The sequence below is a fragment of the Ursus maritimus genome, unplaced genomic scaffold (genome assembly GCF_017311325.1).
Source record: "Ursus maritimus isolate PB19 unplaced genomic scaffold, ASM1731132v1 scaffold_16, whole genome shotgun sequence".
In the NCBI taxonomy this organism is placed as follows: domain Eukaryota; kingdom Metazoa; phylum Chordata; class Mammalia; order Carnivora; family Ursidae; genus Ursus; species Ursus maritimus.
Window position 1 is genome coordinate 55,651,691 of NW_024424008.1, and position 17,314 is coordinate 55,669,004.

A 17,314-nucleotide genomic window follows, 5' to 3' on the forward strand; every position below is an offset into this window, starting at 1 on the left:
TAAATGCCTGCTGTTTATAAGCCACCCAGTCTGTGGTATTTCATTACAGCAGGCCAAACGGACTAAGACAGTGTGAATCAGAGATTGTTCCACCCCAGTCCACATAGATCTGTCCTATGTGTTCTTGGCATGGAGTTCTTGGCATGTGTTCTGTCCCTTTTAAAGGAATTTTGAATTGGGAGCCAGAAGACCTGCCACCTGCTAACTGTGCAGCCTGAGAACCATCACTTCCTGCCTCTTCTTCTTCTCAACATTTCATCTGTAAAATGGAAAACCAAGTAACTACCAACTTCACAGGATTAGTGTGTCCATTCAATGAGACAACACGAGGAAGTGCACTTTAAACTGTCTCTATGTAAATAGTATTGTAGTCTTCATATCACATGGCTATCTGCCTGGTCTTTTGTCTTTAGTCTAGAGCTTGGTTATGTGGTCTTGTCTTTTTTAAATGTATAAATCTTCTTTTCCACCAGGTTATTTGGTGTGTAATGTCACAAACTGTGTGTTATGTGTTTCTTGTCTCCACTTTCACTATATCATTGTCAGTATCAATGGGCCAATAGCAATAGCTCAACAAATTATGATCAGGGTAGAGATGATGTTGACAGGTGATGTTGGCTGTGTGAAGCTTGAAGCCCAGCTCTTTGGTCTACGATCAAGTTCTCAAACTCTGATGTGCAAAGGAATCACCCCAAGGAACAGGTTAAAAATGACCATTCCTTGGCTCCAGTTCAAAATCTTTATGTTAACAGGCCTGGGACAGAGATCAGGAATCTGCACTTTAAAATAAAATCAAACACTATGGTTTATTATGAATTATGTGTATATGTTACATCTCTGAAAGAGTAAAACATCAAAAAATAATGAAAATGGATTATGTGATAATTACAGATCTTAAGCAAAAAAATGGTAGGTTATTTTTAAAAGAAGAATATAGTTATACCCACCATTTGGACATACTATGCTTTCTTGTCTTTTTCTGTAATTCTGTCTGGCATTGTGCCTTATCATTGTATGTATGTATTGATGATGATGCCAAGGAGTGAGTTAGAGCCTCACTCACACTGGGCAGATACAGTATCTGCTCCTTGACTATGTCTTTAATCTGTGATCCCTGCCTTCCCCATTGGCAGTATGACTGGAACGTCCATTAGATCTCACAATTCTGGCTGTAGCTGTGACCAAGCCACATTACTCCCATGAAGCCATGACTCATTTGGAGTAGACTCTGAATTCCCTCTCTCAGGCACCTGGGTGGCTCAGTCGGTTAAGTATCTGCCTTTGGCTCAGGTCATGATCTCAGGGTCTTGGGATCGAGCCCCCAGGTCGGGCTCCCTGCTCAGTGGGGAGCCTGCTTCTCCCTCTGCCCCTCCTCCTCCCTCCTCATGCTCTCTCTCTCTCTCAAATAAATAAATAAAATCTTAGAAAAATAAAAACAAATCCCCGCCCCCAGCCCGCCTCTCTGTGTCTCCTCCTTTCTCTCCCTAAGACACTAAATTGGTAGGGATATTTGTAACGCACGCCGCCATGACTCTGAGCAGACGGTAAGAAACGCTTCGCTAACAGACAAGGAGCCAACTACTCCGATTTTATTTTTATCAACTAAGCTCCATTTGTTGAACTAGAAGAGAGGACGTGCTTTAAAATAAAGGAAGACAGAAGATGTGCAATAAAAGTTCTTGCATGGGAGGAAATAGAATCTGGAGTTGGTTCACTTGAAACATGTCCCAGCAGTCTGATCATGGAGTGGTGTTGAACGCCGAGCCCATGTTCTGAGCAGCCCCCCAGAAGAAAGGGTGCCCATGGCACGCCAGCCCCTGTACTAGGTGCTTTACATGCTTACCACATTTGCTCTTGTGTCCTGCACCAAGCAACACACGACGGATGCCTGACACTCATGTCGTTACATCTTACCAATAGACTAAGTGATCACAAACCCATCTTGGCAGCCAACTGCTACTCCCTCCCTAGAATCATTTTTGGAGATATGGGTGCAAATACTTAAACATTTTAAGCATAGGGCGGAGCTATTTATGAAGACACGGAGGGCAGACAGAAGTTTCAGATGGAAAACATCTCCAACTAGGATGTTTCAATCCAATTTTGCATGCTACAGAGAGGCTTTTTCTACGCTGTCTCTACCAGATTTAGAATAACATGTCGATGACCGTTACCATTATCCCCACAAGCTGAACCTTAGTTAATTCATGATTGGGAGAAATGAAAAAGTTAGGACATAGCATCCTTTCCTTGCCACTAGCTGAGGAAGCCAGCCCATAAGTTCACAGAGCTCTCGAAGGGCTCGCTCATATATCGACACCTGTACCACGATATCAGTGATCACCATTATGCATTGTGCGCCCACTCAAGAAAGGCTTTGCTCTCCAGAACATCAGACTCAAGAAGTGAGACCTGGTGTCTAGAGAAGGGAGAGGGAAATAACGAACCTTAAAAGAGGACTTATGCTCACAGAGACTTCAGGATGAATTAAATCGAGACTTACATTAAATCTTGAGCTACTGGTCTGCCTGGATCGTTTTTCTGCCAGTAGATCTTTGACCGTGTGCTTCACTCGCACGCCTTGATACACACGTTTGCTGTAGTCTCCTGGGACTTAAGCAAATGGAAGTAATGATCAAAGGTGGGTGGAGTGATAGGATACCTGCCCGGGGGATGTATTCAAGGGCTGGTCATTGTGATGCTGTTTGCTCATTAGAATGGCGGACTTGAACTTGAAGTGGTTTCAATAGAAGCCACTTAGCGTCTTTCTTTTGATAGAAACTCATCCAAGCTCTGCTTACCTGCAAAACCCCCCCACCATTCCACCTTTTACACAACAGCTCTTTGTACCCTGATTGGTCAAGACTTATTCCAGGAAGGTTTACAATTTATGCTTCAGGCACAAGATCAGGAATCGGATGCACCTTGAAATAATGCTTCTTACTACCTGATGCAAAAGTTAGATTTGCATGATTCAGTTTGCAGAGTGACAGCGTTCCTGCCATATCATATTCCTACCTGAGGTGGGTGAGCTGGTTAACCGGAGTGCTTTAACATTATGCTCCTCAGAAGAAAGCCAACTGTTTCTGTTTACTGCACTAAATTAAGCAGTTTTTATTATTGAAAATATGGTGTTTGGACATGGAGGGGTGCTGCTTTGAAACTACGCCAAGTATAAGGGAAGAGTCATTCATTCATTTAACAAATGTTTATTGAGCACTTACCGACATATTAGTGTGCTTGGTGATTTACCTGTATTATTTCATTTGATCCATTTTATGAATGAGGAGACTGAGGTCTGGAGGTAAGTTATTTGCCAACGTCTCATAGCTGTTAGTAAGCAATGGAGCTGGGATCCAGACTTAGGTTAGATTGTAGCTCTAACGACTGGGAGCATTTGCTATTTTTACCATGAGGAAACTACAGAGAGATACCAGACTATAGAGAAAAATGTTTCCCTAAGGTTCTGAAATTGGCAGCACTGCTCCTAGGGATAGCGAGTTCCTTGTCACAGAGGACAGTCAAGCAATGACAGGAAAACCTTCTGTTTGGACAATTACAGAAGCGTTCAAGCACTGAATCGTAGCAGAACTGCAGGAACTATAAGATATGTTCTAACTCTGAAATCACTGTTCTGTAGTAGGTTGGATGGTTTCAATTCATTTTGCGTGAGCCGTTGCTGGCTTACTAGCGATTTCAGCTGGCCCAGAATTCAGCATCGGTGCGCATGGCAGAAGGTACACACATGTATATGCGTGGGCATATCACCAAACAAATCCTCTAATCTGGTGAAATTTGTGGATAGTCTAGGATATATTTGACTTCTGAGTCAAATCTCATTACAAAGAGAATAAAAGGAAGGAAGGAAGGAAAGAACCGCAACCCAAACCAGAGACCTAGAGGCACATGGGATGGAGGAGGCTGCGGGCCCAGCGGGCAGTGCCTGCATGACTTCGTGTTCCTCTGCTCACAGACTGGGGACCATCACACCTCTTAGCCCCAGCTTCTTTGTCCGTAAAATCTCTCTGCAGCATTTTCTAAGATGGGCGTGTGAAAATACGCTGAACTATCAAGTTTTATCCAAAATGCCTGGACAAAATGGAGGAAAAAAAAATCTAGATTCCAAGGCAGTGTATTATTTAGTTCAAACAAAGTGACACACAAACCTGATCTCAGCATAATAAAGTTATTTGAATAGTCCTTTGGGTCTAAGTTCGACAGGATCTAATTTTGGTCTATATATCTTTTAATTAAAGAGGCTTGAAGTACTTCTTTCAAATCAGCCTCCAGTTTAAAGCTTGATGACTTTTTGTTTGTTCCGAAGGAATCTAGGTGCTGCTTCTAGAATACAAGTGATTCCTTCAGTTTTGGAAAAGCCTAAGGCCACATTTACCCATTAATGATTTATCGAAGTATTTTCTATGTCAGGCACTGCGTCAGAACTGGGCATTTAAAGGAATTTGCTGTCTAGTGGAAGGAGAGAAAAACTTAGAAGATCACTTTAATGCAAAGGTGCTAAGAGCAACAACAGAATTATGCCTAGGATATTCTGAAAAACACAGATGTGTCAATTCCTTGTGAGGGTGGGGGGTCTGGGGAGGGCAGAGGCGAACCCAAGCTGGAGGGAGGGCTGTGTGGTGAGGATAACGTGGGCAAGAACATTCCGGGCATCGAGGACCTCAGGGAAAAAGTCCTGGAGGCAGGAACAGAGCACGCTGTGTGAGGGAGGAGGTGAGGCTGGAAGAGGGAAGGAATAAGCTCAGTCATGAAGTTTCTGGTGGGCAAAGGAGTTTGGACTTCATCCTGTGGGCAATGAGTCACTGGAAGCTTTTAAGCAAGTGAGCAGTATGGTTAGATTTGCATTTTAGATAGACTTTTCTGGCAGCTGTGTAGGGGGTGGATTTAAGAATCACAAAGCCACAGGGAGATGAGTCAGGAAGATTCTAGAAGAATGCATACAAGAGATAATAGGTTCGTTTTGTTGTTGGTTTCGTTTTGTTTGTTTTGTTTTTTTAGTTTTTAGAGAGGGAGGGAAGGGAGATGAGGGAGAAGGAGAGGGAGAATCTTAAGCAGACTCCACGCTAAGCGCAAAGCCCAACTTGGGGCTCAATCTCATGACCCTGAGAGCGTGACCTGAGCTGAAATCAAGAGTCAGATGCTTAACCCACTGGGCCACTGAATCCCCCCCAGCACCCCCCCCCACTCCGCCCAAGAGATAATGGGTTCTGAGTAGTGATAGATAAGAGGGCAAGGAGCATACATCTGAAAATTACTTTGGTGTGGGAGAAAAAGAAGAGGGAAGATTCAAGGGTGATTCCCGAGTTTTCCCCATGGGATTGGTCTAGGTACGTAAGTTTTGGAGCCATCATGATATGGTGGTAATGAAACCAGGAAAGAGGATGGAATTGCCTGGGGGAGTATTCAAAAGGTAGAGTCATGTGACGGCTCATGCAGAAACAGTACCGTGTGTCCTGGACACCAGGATAAGCAGGCCAGGCTGCTCCCAAGGCCCCAGAGGATCGATATCTTGGGAACTCCCATAATGCTGACTCCCAACACACTGGCTGGGGAAGCTCTGGAGTAAAGATGGAAGTTACAGATGAAAGCCTGGGGAATGTCCACATCTGAAGCATTGGCAGAGGAGGAAGAGAGAAATGAAGAAGACAATGAAGAAGAAATAGTTGGAGAAGAACCAGGAAACTCCAGCGGAATAAGACATCCACTGCATTCAGGGGAAGAGATTTCAAGGAAGAAGGGAAAAGTATGAAAGGCAGGAGAGAATGGTCCAGGAAGATAAGGAGAGCATGGCACCCACTGCTTTCCATTCAGTGGTTGATGTCAACTGTAGCAAGAGAAGCTTTGCAAGTGTAGCTAGAAGCCAGATCATCATGTCAAGTGCCGAACAGGGATGGAGATTTCTTCTTGATGTTTGAATGAGAAAGGGAAGCAGGAGTTGCATGATAATTGGAGAGAGCTACAGAGTCAAGGAGAGGTTTGCTTATATTTTTATATCTCCATATTTATAGAGATATGAGGATATTTGAACAGGTCAGAGGAAGGGATTAAAGATTTAGGAAAAGGGGGGGCGCCTGGGGGGCTCAGTCATTAAGCATCTGCCTTCGGCTCAGGTCATGATCCCAGGGTCCTGGGATCGAGCCCCGCATCGGGCTCCCTGCTTGGTGGGAAACCTGCTCCTCCCTCTCCCACTCCCCCTGCTTGTGTTCCCTCTCTTGCTGTGTCTCTCTCTGTCAAATAAATAAAATCTTAAAGAAAAAAAAAAAGACTTAGGGAAAAGGGAGCGATTGATGGAAGGAGATTGAAGAAAAAGCAAGAAATTGGGGGCAAGGGCATAAGTCGGCTCTCAATCCCTGAGACTGGGACAAAGAAGGGCTGGAGAGGGGTGGCAGCCAGGTGGCCTGATCCGTGGTTGTGACAGCCGTTGTGTGTAGGAAGAAGCCTGCACTAGGAGAGTGACTCAAGCACAAACAGAACAAGACAGGGGGCAGAGCCAGAGCGACAGGTCCAAGTGAGAAGGCACCCCAGTGATCCTCACAGTGTGATCCCTGGGCAGCAGCACAAACATTGCTAGGAACTTGCTAGACGTGCAGAGTCTCACGCCCTACTCCAGATGTACTGAATCAGATTCTTTAGGGCTAGGGCTTAGCAAACCATGGTTTAATAAGCCCTCCAGGTGATTCTAATGTTTTCTGAAGTCTGAGAACCACAGATATACATAATAGGGAGGACTTTATCGGGTTCCCGTTCAGGTGGGGGCCAACTCTAACCTGGGTCCCCCTGGCTGAGTGAAAAGGGGAGCATCTGGTGACTGACGGTGGGCATGGATGCAGGTCTGAGAAAGAGAGAGGGGTGGGAGCCGAAGAGGTTCAGCCTGGATCCCTTGTCTGTCTACAGACAGTCTTGGCTTCACTTTTTCCTGCAGGGCTTTTGAGTTGATGATTTCAATCTGATTCATCAATTTGTGCTTTATGTGTATGCCAAAAAGCCTAGAAGAAATATACCTATTTTAAATAAGTTTAACAAATAACCACATGGTAATTGATAGAGGGATAAAGTTCACGAGACAGCAAATAACCAGATCAAGACTTCTGAAGTTTTGTCATAAACAATCAGTCTTATGTACCAGTTGGCACCGACTTAGTACAAAGTACGGGCCAAATGCCACAGGGGATGCAAAATAAGTTGAGAACATATAGCAGATGTCCTCAAAGAGATCCTATTTTAGGGAGAGAAATGATATATTCACATGTGAAAGGGGAGGGGAGGGGAAGGGAAGAGTACAATTTGGGTGGTCGGTGACAGTTTTGTGGGAAGAGACGGGATTCAGGTTGGACTTAGAAGGATGTGGATGGGTTAGGAGCAGGGACAAATGTCTCGTGGGCATCGGGCATGGCATGAACAAACACAGAGGCAGAAAGGAATAAGGCACATGTGGAAAGGGAAGGAACTAGCATAATTGGAGTTAATGGGCTTAAATGCGATCTCCATGTACATGAATTTCAAATAGATATCCTAGAGCCCAGACCTATCCTGGCCGGACTTTAGACTTGGGTATCAATCTCCACTCCTATGTCCAGGAGACATTGCAAACTCCACATGTCCAAACCCAAACTCCATTCTCCCCTCCCCATTTGCTTATCTGGAAACCTTCCTTTTCTCAGTCAGCATCTCTACCCTTTTAGGTGCTGGGTCCCAAAGCTATAGGCATCATCCTGGGTTCTTCTCTTTCCGTCCTACTTCGCAAATTGTCCTTTAGGAATTCGTGATGTGGCTACCTACGAAATACATCCAGAAGCTGCTGACTTTCCTCCCCCTCCGCTGCTAATATCCAGGCTCAGTCTCCAGTCATCTGTCTGTAGATTACTGCAACAGCCTTCAGTACCATTCCCCCCAGGCCTGCTCTATTGTCAGCTCAGCACCCAGGGCGATCCTTTAGAAAAGAAAGCATAATTGTGTCACTTCTCCTCTCAGAACAATACAATGGCTCCCCATTTCGCTCAGTGTAAAAGCCAAAGGCTCTATGGAAACTTGTTTCATGATCTCGCTGATCTCACCTCATAATACTCTCCCCTTGCTCACTGTACTCCACCAGTCTCTGAAATGCACCAAGCACACTGCTTCTACCTCAGGACCTTTGCATTGGCCGTCCACTCCATCTGGATTATTCTTCCCCCAGTTATCCTTTTTGTGGGGGGCAGTTGAGGTTAATGGACATGCTGAAGATCTTGAAAACCAGAATGTAAAAAAGTATGGTTTATGTTGTAGGTGATGGAAACCACTAAATCTTCTGAACAGGAGAGTACTGTGACTTTGTCATTTTGGGGGAAGATTTAGATACCGTTTTGGAAGATTAATCCAAGGATGGAGCCCAGGATGGGTTGATGCTGAGGAAGCAGGTAGGAAGGGAAAAGGCAAAACAGAGGCTAACCAGATACAGCGGAAATGACAGGGAAAGCACAGATTTAAGAGAACTTTCAAAAGAAAACACACACACGTACACATACACACACACACAAAATGACCACCAGGATCAAGAAGAAAAGTCAAGAAGACAGGGAAGAGAGACGGTTTTCATGGGGAAATGAGAGTTCAGTTTTGAACATGTTGACTTCGAGGCTGTGGGGGTGTTATCAGACTCAAATATCCTACAGACAAGATGGGGGCTCTGCCGAGCACGTCTAAGAAACAACCTTAAAACTATGGTAATTAGAACTACAAAAATAAAGTTCTCTAGGGAAGACTCTGCAGCAATAGAAGAGTAGACATCCAAGCATGGAGCCTTGGAAGCCGCTACAGCTCTGATGCCCAGGGGAAGGCAGGGGACAGGGAAAGTGGGAGCGGGGACGAGCGGTCAGAAATGGAGGTATGGAACGTACCAGGGCCTTAGCATCAAGGAAGTGCGAAAAAGAGCTTAGAGAAAGGAATAATCTGTTGTCAAGAATCTGCCACCTCGGGGGGGGGGGGGAGAGGCGGGGCACCTGGGTGGCTTAGTCGCTTAAGCGGCTGCCTTCGGCTCGGGTCACGATCCCTGAGTCCGGGGATCAAGCCCCGCACCGGGCTCCCTGCTCTGTGGGATCCTATTTCTCTCTCTGCCTCTTCCCCTCTGCACTCATGCTCTCTCTCACTCACTCTCTCACTGTTGCTCCAGCTCAAATAAATAAATAAAATCTTAGGGAAAAAAAAAGAATCTGGCACCTCATACATGCTTGATAAATACTTGTGGAGTAAATAAAATGTCTTAGGGGCAGATGAAGGCACAGAAAGACCGTAGGATTTGGAAAGGTGCCAGCTATTCAGAATGTGGGGGACAGCATTTTCATAAGAGGGGGTGGATGAAATCCTTTCTCTAGGGCTTCACGGGGGTGTGGGTGGTAGGGAGACAAGGACACAGGGGCATGAACTCTGCTCTGAAGCAGTGTTACAAAAAAGCAAATACTTACCTGACACAGCACAAAAGATGAATTCAAATACGTTTTAATTAAGCAATGGAGCCCAGCACAATTTCTTTAAACTATCACCTGGAGTATGCTTTGTGTTTCGAGAATTCTGAAAGTTCTTTAGCCTGTCCCATCCTCCCTTTTTATAGAGGAGTTAAAAATTCTACCAGTATTCCTTTTACCAAACATTTCTTTCTCCCTGTGCATTGTGTCTATTTAAAGAATCCACACCTGCATAAACCAGGAGATGCTTAAGAGTTTTTATTCAAATACTCTAGATACAAACTTGCATTCAGATCAGTTGTTGAGAAAACAAAGACCTGTGTTTCCGGAGAGAAAGCACAAGCAAATTTATTAAGAAGAATCAACTTATCCTTTAGAATTTGGGAAAAAATTTTGTACTGCTCTATTGTGATTACGTACACTTGGCAAACTGTCTCAGTCACCTCCTTGCCTTCCTGCTGCTTATTTTGAGAAAGAATTTGGCCCATAGTATGCTGAATAGTGCTGTTGCTTTATTGTTTTTGAAAATTAAACATTTTTTTCCATCAAAACAGACGCATGTATTCTGAAATAGAATATTTAAAATGTAGGCGATTCGTAAACTGTTTTTAGTTATTAAATATCAAATACATTTATGGTGTTTACTTGAAGCACTTTCTTATTTTACTATTTTTGATGACACTCTCTGGAATACATTTCCTTGTGTTCTCTAAGCAGGTGCTTGTTATCTAAGGTAAGGGAATGGAGAGAGCTTGAAACAAAAAAAGAATAGAACAGAAAACCATCCCATAACTTTAGGAGAGAGCAATTCATATTTCGAGTCACATCATTCGACAACAGAAAAATTAAGATAATAGATGATGTCTCTCTGAATTGTAGTCCCTTGTGGTATGGATTGGTACATTCTCACTCAAGACAGATTAGAATAAAAATCCTGAATGATGGAGCGTTGATGGACAGTGTCCATGTTTGTTCCATGTCTCGGCCTGCCAGGGAAGGGCCAAGAACGAGGACCCGGACGGTCTGGTGTCAATACGGTTGCATTAGCTCACCCTCTGGCTCGGGTGCCCCTCTCTGCCCCACTAGCCAGCTCGGCCTGCCTTGCTGAGGACGAACGCCCCCTTACCGAAGGGAGGCAGATCCCCACGTACGCATACCATGTGCTAGCTCTACACCCACTAGACGCTTGGCCTTCGTGGTGCCATTTCTGATCTGCGGGGCTGATGTCATATCGGTTTCGTTATGCGAAACCTCCAGGAGAATACAAGGAAAGGCAAGTTCCGCGATTAATGATAAAATGTGCAAATATTAATTACTAAGCAGAAAATAATATATACTGTTTATGAAAGCTTCAGCAGGAAAGAGAGACTGAACTTTTGAAAGTGAGGCCGGATTAGTTCTTGTGTTAGGATTCTGTAGCAGTTTGGTTTGCTCACCGTGCAGGGGCCCGCAGCCCCCTCCCTAGGGCGGCCTTCCTCCCACCCGCAGTCTCACAGCCGGACCCCAAACTTAGCACTTCCGTCAATTACCCCTCCAGGCTGCAGGTCACAGAGGCCCCCATGTGAAGGCTCTATCATCTTATTTTTCGGCTACAGACTTTGAAGAGCTGGGGCATTTTTAAGAATATTAATTTTTTTCAAGGTACTTTACGAGGCATTTTTGAAATACTCGGTCATAATTTATTAACACTTAAAATTCTAATTTTTTGGTCTCAAATTCGTTTCTGTATGGGTGGGTTTTACTCTATGTGGACACTAAAATCCACATCCTCAGAGTGAAAAAATTGGGAAGGATCTGTAGACAGTCTGAATTCATGAAATGACCCCTCAGGCTCTTCCTTATCACATGCACGTGGCACGTCCTTCATTCTCAGACTAAGACCCTAAAACAAGATGCATGAATAAAAGATATTTCAAGTTCTGTATAAATGTGGATTCTTCTCCTCCTTTCCTTATAATTGAGAGCCTACCAGAAGTTGTGCCTTTTAATACAACATTTCCCTAGCCTGGAATGGAATGCCTCAATAACGTAAGTCTCCGTTCTATAAAAATCACTTTCAGTAGAGTTGATTCTAAGTAAACACCTGCCTAAACTCTAGGCACAAAGGTAAACCCAACAGTTAGTATTCAGTGTGACCAGAATTATGAAAATGCGACCAAGAGCTCTAAACTGCCAGTCTCTGGTCTGTGTTTCTGTAGCTTTACTTGCTCCGGCCAGAGTTTAGGGGTATCTCTTCTTGTCATGTTAAAAATAAACATTAGGACTATTAAAGTTTTTTTCAACATTGTAATAATTGACATTGACTCACCACTTTCCATTCTGGATGGTTCTGGTGAATTTCCTTCTTAGCAGCAATGTAGTGTATCGGGTGAATGTCGTGTTCTCCTTGATAAGGGATCCTGGTCTCTGGCAAGGTCAGCCTGATCCTGATGCGAAAGGCTTCTGTACATGGTAGTGATGCTTCTGAAATGACTTGCTTTAGATTTGATTACATGCAAATCCTTCGGTGTCTGTTTCTCTACAATTTGCATCCCCAATGTAGATTATATATAAGGTACTTTTTTCCTTCCCAAGAAGATTTTTATTAGTAACAATGAATTTCCATTAGGAACAGACTCTTAAAAGTTTATTATGGAAACAAGGAATCCATTATTTGTTTTGTGAATAGCAGTGGCATTTTCTATTTCTTTAATTAAAAAACAGCGCATATGAAAAAGCTCTTAGGTTCTGGTAGGAAATATAGGTTCTATCTATGCCTGTAATATGCAGATCGTGGGTATATAATTTTTAAAAGCTAGGCATCTTTCAGATATAGATAGAATTCTAGGAAGAAAAAAAATCAAAATGAATAAAAAATGAATACGTTTTAATACAATTGGCTAACCTTCCTATTATATATAAAACGTAAGTATATGATCTAAACCAGAGGCTCCGAAACCCGGCAGTACCTCTGAATTTGCAGTGGACCTGGTAAAAATACCTATGCCTGGCCCTGTCCAATTCTCATACAGAAGCTTCTGAAATACTGGGCTGCCTGGGTGTCTCAGTCAGCTGAGCATCTGACTCTTGGTTTTGGCTCAGGTCATGCCAGGTCAGGCTCTGCACTGGGCAGGGAGCCTGCTTAAGATTCTTCCTCTCATAAGATGAAATCAGAGAGGGAGACAAACCATAAGAGACTCTTAACCATAGGAAAGAAACTGAGGGTTGATGGAGGGGGGTATGTGGGGGGATGGGGTAACTGGATGATGGACATTAAGGAGAGCACTTGATGGAATGAGCACTGGGGGTCATACGCAACTGATGAATCACTAAGTTCTACCTCAGAAACTAATAATACACTATATGTTAGTTTAATTGATTTCAAATAAAAAAAAGATTCTCCCTTTCCCTCTCCTTCTGTCCCCCCTCCCTCTAAAAATAATAGAAAAAAACTAATTTTTTTAAAAACAGTCTTTTTGAGGACTATTTAGTGTCATAAACTCCTCTAGAGAAAAACAAAAACAAAAACAAAAACCAAAAACCCCAAACAACCAAATTTTCGGTACTTTCTGACATTTCCCTTATTCATCTTCAAGGAACTACAATGGCTGCTTAACCTAATTTTGGTTCTGTCTCCCAGTCCTAAACAGAGTTAGTGCAGTCTGGATTGGTATGAGACTTGGAATTTCAGGGCTTGAAATAGGTATTGTCTGGCAGACCTCCACCCTGGCTCTGTCTCACATGCTCTCACACCATTTCAGATCAGTGGGATCTGGAGTTCCCCAGGGGTCCTGGATACTGACTCAGGAGGTCTGCAAAGTCTAAACCAATTTCAGAAACTAATAACTTTTTGCCTTTTATTCTCTTTTTCTCTCTTGAATGTATGGAAGAGTTTCCAGAGGCTACATGGCAAGTGATATATGAACGAAGGAGCAAATCTGAGAGAGTGTAGCTGTTTTCTGTGAAGCCAGACAATCAGGAAAGATTTGCAAGATCATAAAACAGTGCCGCTCTTCTCAATAAATTTGTTTGTTTGCTTGGGAAACATAGTTATTTTTAATTAAAAGTTTTTTTTTACATCAACATGTAATGGTTCATTATTGTTACTTTAAATAAATAGTAAATATCTTTTCTTAATTCTTAGCTTTAATTTCCAATATAAGCATATATATGTTTATATATATTTTTTAAAACATATATATATTTTAAAAAAGCATTTAGGGTTCTCAGTAATTTATAAGAGAGTAAAAGCGTTCTGAGACCACATGGTTTGAGACCTGATTCTCTGGAAGAACATCTGAAGTATAAACGGGTTTCTAGACTGTTCCAATGCACAGATTTGAAAACTTTGTATCTGCACTTCTCTAACAGAGAGAATATACCTCTTATGGTCTCTACATTTCTAAACGAAAACCAAAAACACAAAATATGTCTCAATTTCCCAATTACCTTTACTCCTTTAAGTGAACGAGACGAGGAAGTGCCATAGCTACACTGATCCTATAGCCCCGTGATTTGTATTCTTTTTCAAGCAGGGGTCATCCCAACTCATTCTTTCTTACTCCTCGAACAGAATAGCTCTATAGCAAAATAAAATAAATGTTCTTAAGTGAACTTTACTATTTCTGCAATACATTCCCCAACCATGTTGTTTCTTCTCAACATTGCACTGGAAGATTTTAAACCTTCCAGTAGAGTGCAACCATTTTAAGACACACAGATGTGACATGTATTGCTGGTGGAGTCCAACCTTCTCACACAGCACTCAGGCACTCTGTGATCCTGGCCTGTCCTACCTTTCATTATGCCTACCGCTTCTTCCCTCACACAGTCTCTATCCCAGCGTACTGTGGGGTCTTGGACCGCCCGCCTCAGAGTCACCTGCAAAGCTTAGGGAACGTAGTCTCTCCTGGATTTGCTGATTGGGACTATCTGACGATCCTGCCGGGCAATCTGCATGTTAAGCAAACTCCCTTCCCCATGTGGTTCTTAATAAATACTGAAGGTTGGGGGCCCCTGGTCTAGCTATAATGGTTGGTTTTCAAATAAGTCATCGACTTGCACATCTGTCTACCCTTGTTTATAGTATTCTCTCAAACTGAAGCACCCTTCCCTCACTTTGTGTGATGGCAATTCTACAAACCTTTCAAGATTCAGTGCCAAGGCTGCCTTTACCAAGGTGGATTTAATGGCCCATTTCATGGTGCTTCTCGCTTCAATCTCTCTAATGGCACTGATTTCATGCTGCTTTCCATGCCGGTCAGCGGTTTACATATCGTCCTTCATCCCCGACCAGGTTGTCTTTCTCTTCTTCTCAATATCCCCACAGCACCGAGCTGTGTTTACGGTGAGTGATCGCTACAGTAGGTCGCCGCTATAGTAGGTCGCCGGCCACGCAGAACCCGGTTGTAGAATCCATCAGAAACAACAGTTTCTGGGTACAAGCAGCAGGACAGAAAAGATACAGCATATCAGAGGCGATCCCATTATTTTGCATGGTAAAGAAATGTCACCACAAGTATACCTTTCTCTTTCCACGAGCTGAACACACCACTGAAGAGTTTGTAACCATTTCCCTGTAGGCTGGTCCTGTATCCAAAACTCAAAGACATAATGATTTTCTAGAGGAAAGTTAGTGTAGAAATGTCCAGAATCCTGCAGAGGCATTTTGGACATTAGATAGCATTGGGAAAGCTGGAAAGCATTCATTTGCAACAGACACTTGCTTCTGCTTTAAAATATCCTTTATTTAGTATGCTTCCAGTATTTGCTTATAACTCCAGAATTGCTTACATAGAATTAAATACACTTTTAAAAAAGACCCCAGAAAGGTTGTTTTCTTATCCCAAGGAAACAAGTCTTTGCAGATTTGAGTGGATGGTTGTTGCTGGAAGCGTGTGGGTCGGCGATAAGTTTTGTCTGTGTTTGCTTCAGTTGCTGGTGAGTTCAGAAACATGGCACAGACAGGCAGGTTGTTGGGTCCAAGCAAGACCTGATGATGGTCTGGGGCAGCCTGTTAAGGAGGGTGAAACAAGGGTATGTTTTGGTAGAATAAACACAAATCCACAGAGCACAGGCACGATTAGTATTTGTCTCCTTTATCTCGTATCGGGAACAGCCCTCAGATATTCCAACCACAATGTTTCTGTATCAGCTTTTTTATTCACTCCAGGGCTGGGCACCTGCTGTGTGGTTGGGTAGCTCCTGACAGCCTGGCAGAGACTTCACTGATAAATTTGCTACAAGGTAGTTATGGTGGGCGAGGGCGTACAAGGCAGGTGTGAGGGACCCCAGAACAGGCATGCCAAAGCGGGGACCAAGGCACCCTCTGTTTCCTTCCATCCTGCCTTTATCCCAGGACTTTCCTATTTCTCTGGCCTATCCTTGAGGGATGGTTGAAGGGAGCAGGTGATTCAGTGGTTGAGATCCATAATTCATAGTGGCCTGGGGGCACCTTTATTACAGGGGTGCGGGAGCAGAAGGGGGAGGCTTCTACTGGGAAACAGAGGAGATATGTGCTAGCAACAGATGCCTCTTAAGTGGAGAAAAGAATGGGCACTGTGACATAATATGAAATATATATTTGGTCTCTGCCCTGTGTTCTTGACACAGAGCTCCTAAAACCTTTGTAATTTCTGGAATGACAGGGGTGCTAGGAGCATTTTGCTTTTTCTAATATCGGTCTTTGACTCCGGTTCTTGGCCTAGAGCTCCTAAATCCCTTTGAATTTCCTGGATGACAAGAGCATCTTTTACTTTATTTGAGGTGATGCTTGGTGGGCTCCTGGGTAGCCTCAGGATAGGGGCTGGTCACCAGGAAGACCAAGCCATGATGAGAAGCTTGGAACTTTCAGCTCCACACTCCGTCCTCTGGGGAGGGGAGAGGGACCGGAGACTGCGTTAATAATCCGTCTTGCCTACGTGATGAAGTCTCCATGAAAATCCCTAAGTTATGTGGTCCCAAAAGCTGAAGGGTTGGTGAACACATCGAGGTTCCTGGAAGGGGACACTGCAGAGAGGGCACAAAAGCTTCCCACTCCTTGGCTTATGAATCTGTTCCATTTGATTGTTCCTCAGTGGCATCCTTTATAATAAATCAGGAATAGCAAGTCAACTGTTTCTCTGGGTTCTCTGACCATTCTAGCAAATTATTGAATCCAAAGAAGAGGTCATGGGAATTCTTGATGGATAGACTGTCAGTCAGAAGTACAGGTGACAGCCTGTGACTTGTAATTGGCGTCTGAAGTGGGGGGCAGTCCTATGGGACTGAACCCTTAGCCTGCGGGCTCTGCAGGAACTCTGGGTAGTTAGTGTCAACACAGAGTTAAATTGTAGGAATTCCAGTTGGCATCTGCTGAGAATTGGAGAATTGCTTGGTGGGTGAAAACCCACACATTTGGTGTCATGAGTGTTGTGAGTAGAGAAAGGAGAAACGTTTCTTTCTTTTAGGCATGAACCAGCACCTGCCCAGTGGGCCCAGTGGGCTTGTCACATGCAGACAGACGTTCCTTTACTCCCTACACCTAGATGGGTGTGGGGACTGGTGTGGCTCAGGGTGGCTGCGTCTTGCTCCTGTGGCATGAAGACAGCTTTCTGGGTTCTGCTTCGCTCCCAGTAGAAGAAGGTCATAGTGATCCGGATGAAGACTGAGCAAAGAGGAGGGGCCTTGGCCATCATAGTTTACCAAGTAATGATGCAGATGGCTTGAAGTAGACCTGATGTGCAGAGGACAGGACAGGTGCCCGATAGAGCCACTCTGAGCCAGCTGGATTGACCTTTAGAGAGATCTGCCTGGGATCTGTAATGAGGACACCTGGCCACTCATCATCTGGTCCTTCTACACGTGGCCAGTTTCATGGCTGTAGCTTTTCCTTCAAA

General features: G+C 43.8%; 1 protein-coding gene across 1 annotated transcript in view; it reads right to left on the reverse strand.

Annotated features, from left to right (window-relative positions):
* Positions 1-5,825, reverse strand: part of CUNH11orf53 (chromosome unknown C11orf53 homolog) — a 28,593-nt gene extending 22,768 nt beyond the window's left edge. Inside the window, exons 1-2 of the mRNA XM_040630709.1 lie at positions 5,816-5,825; positions 2,504-2,613 (exon numbers count right to left, since the gene is read on the reverse strand). Coding sequence (XP_040486643.1) covers positions 2,504-2,613; positions 5,816-5,825 — 120 coding nt within the window. The remainder of the gene's footprint in view (positions 1-2,503; positions 2,614-5,815) is intronic.
* Between the last annotated feature and the right edge of the window lie 11,489 nt (positions 5,826-17,314).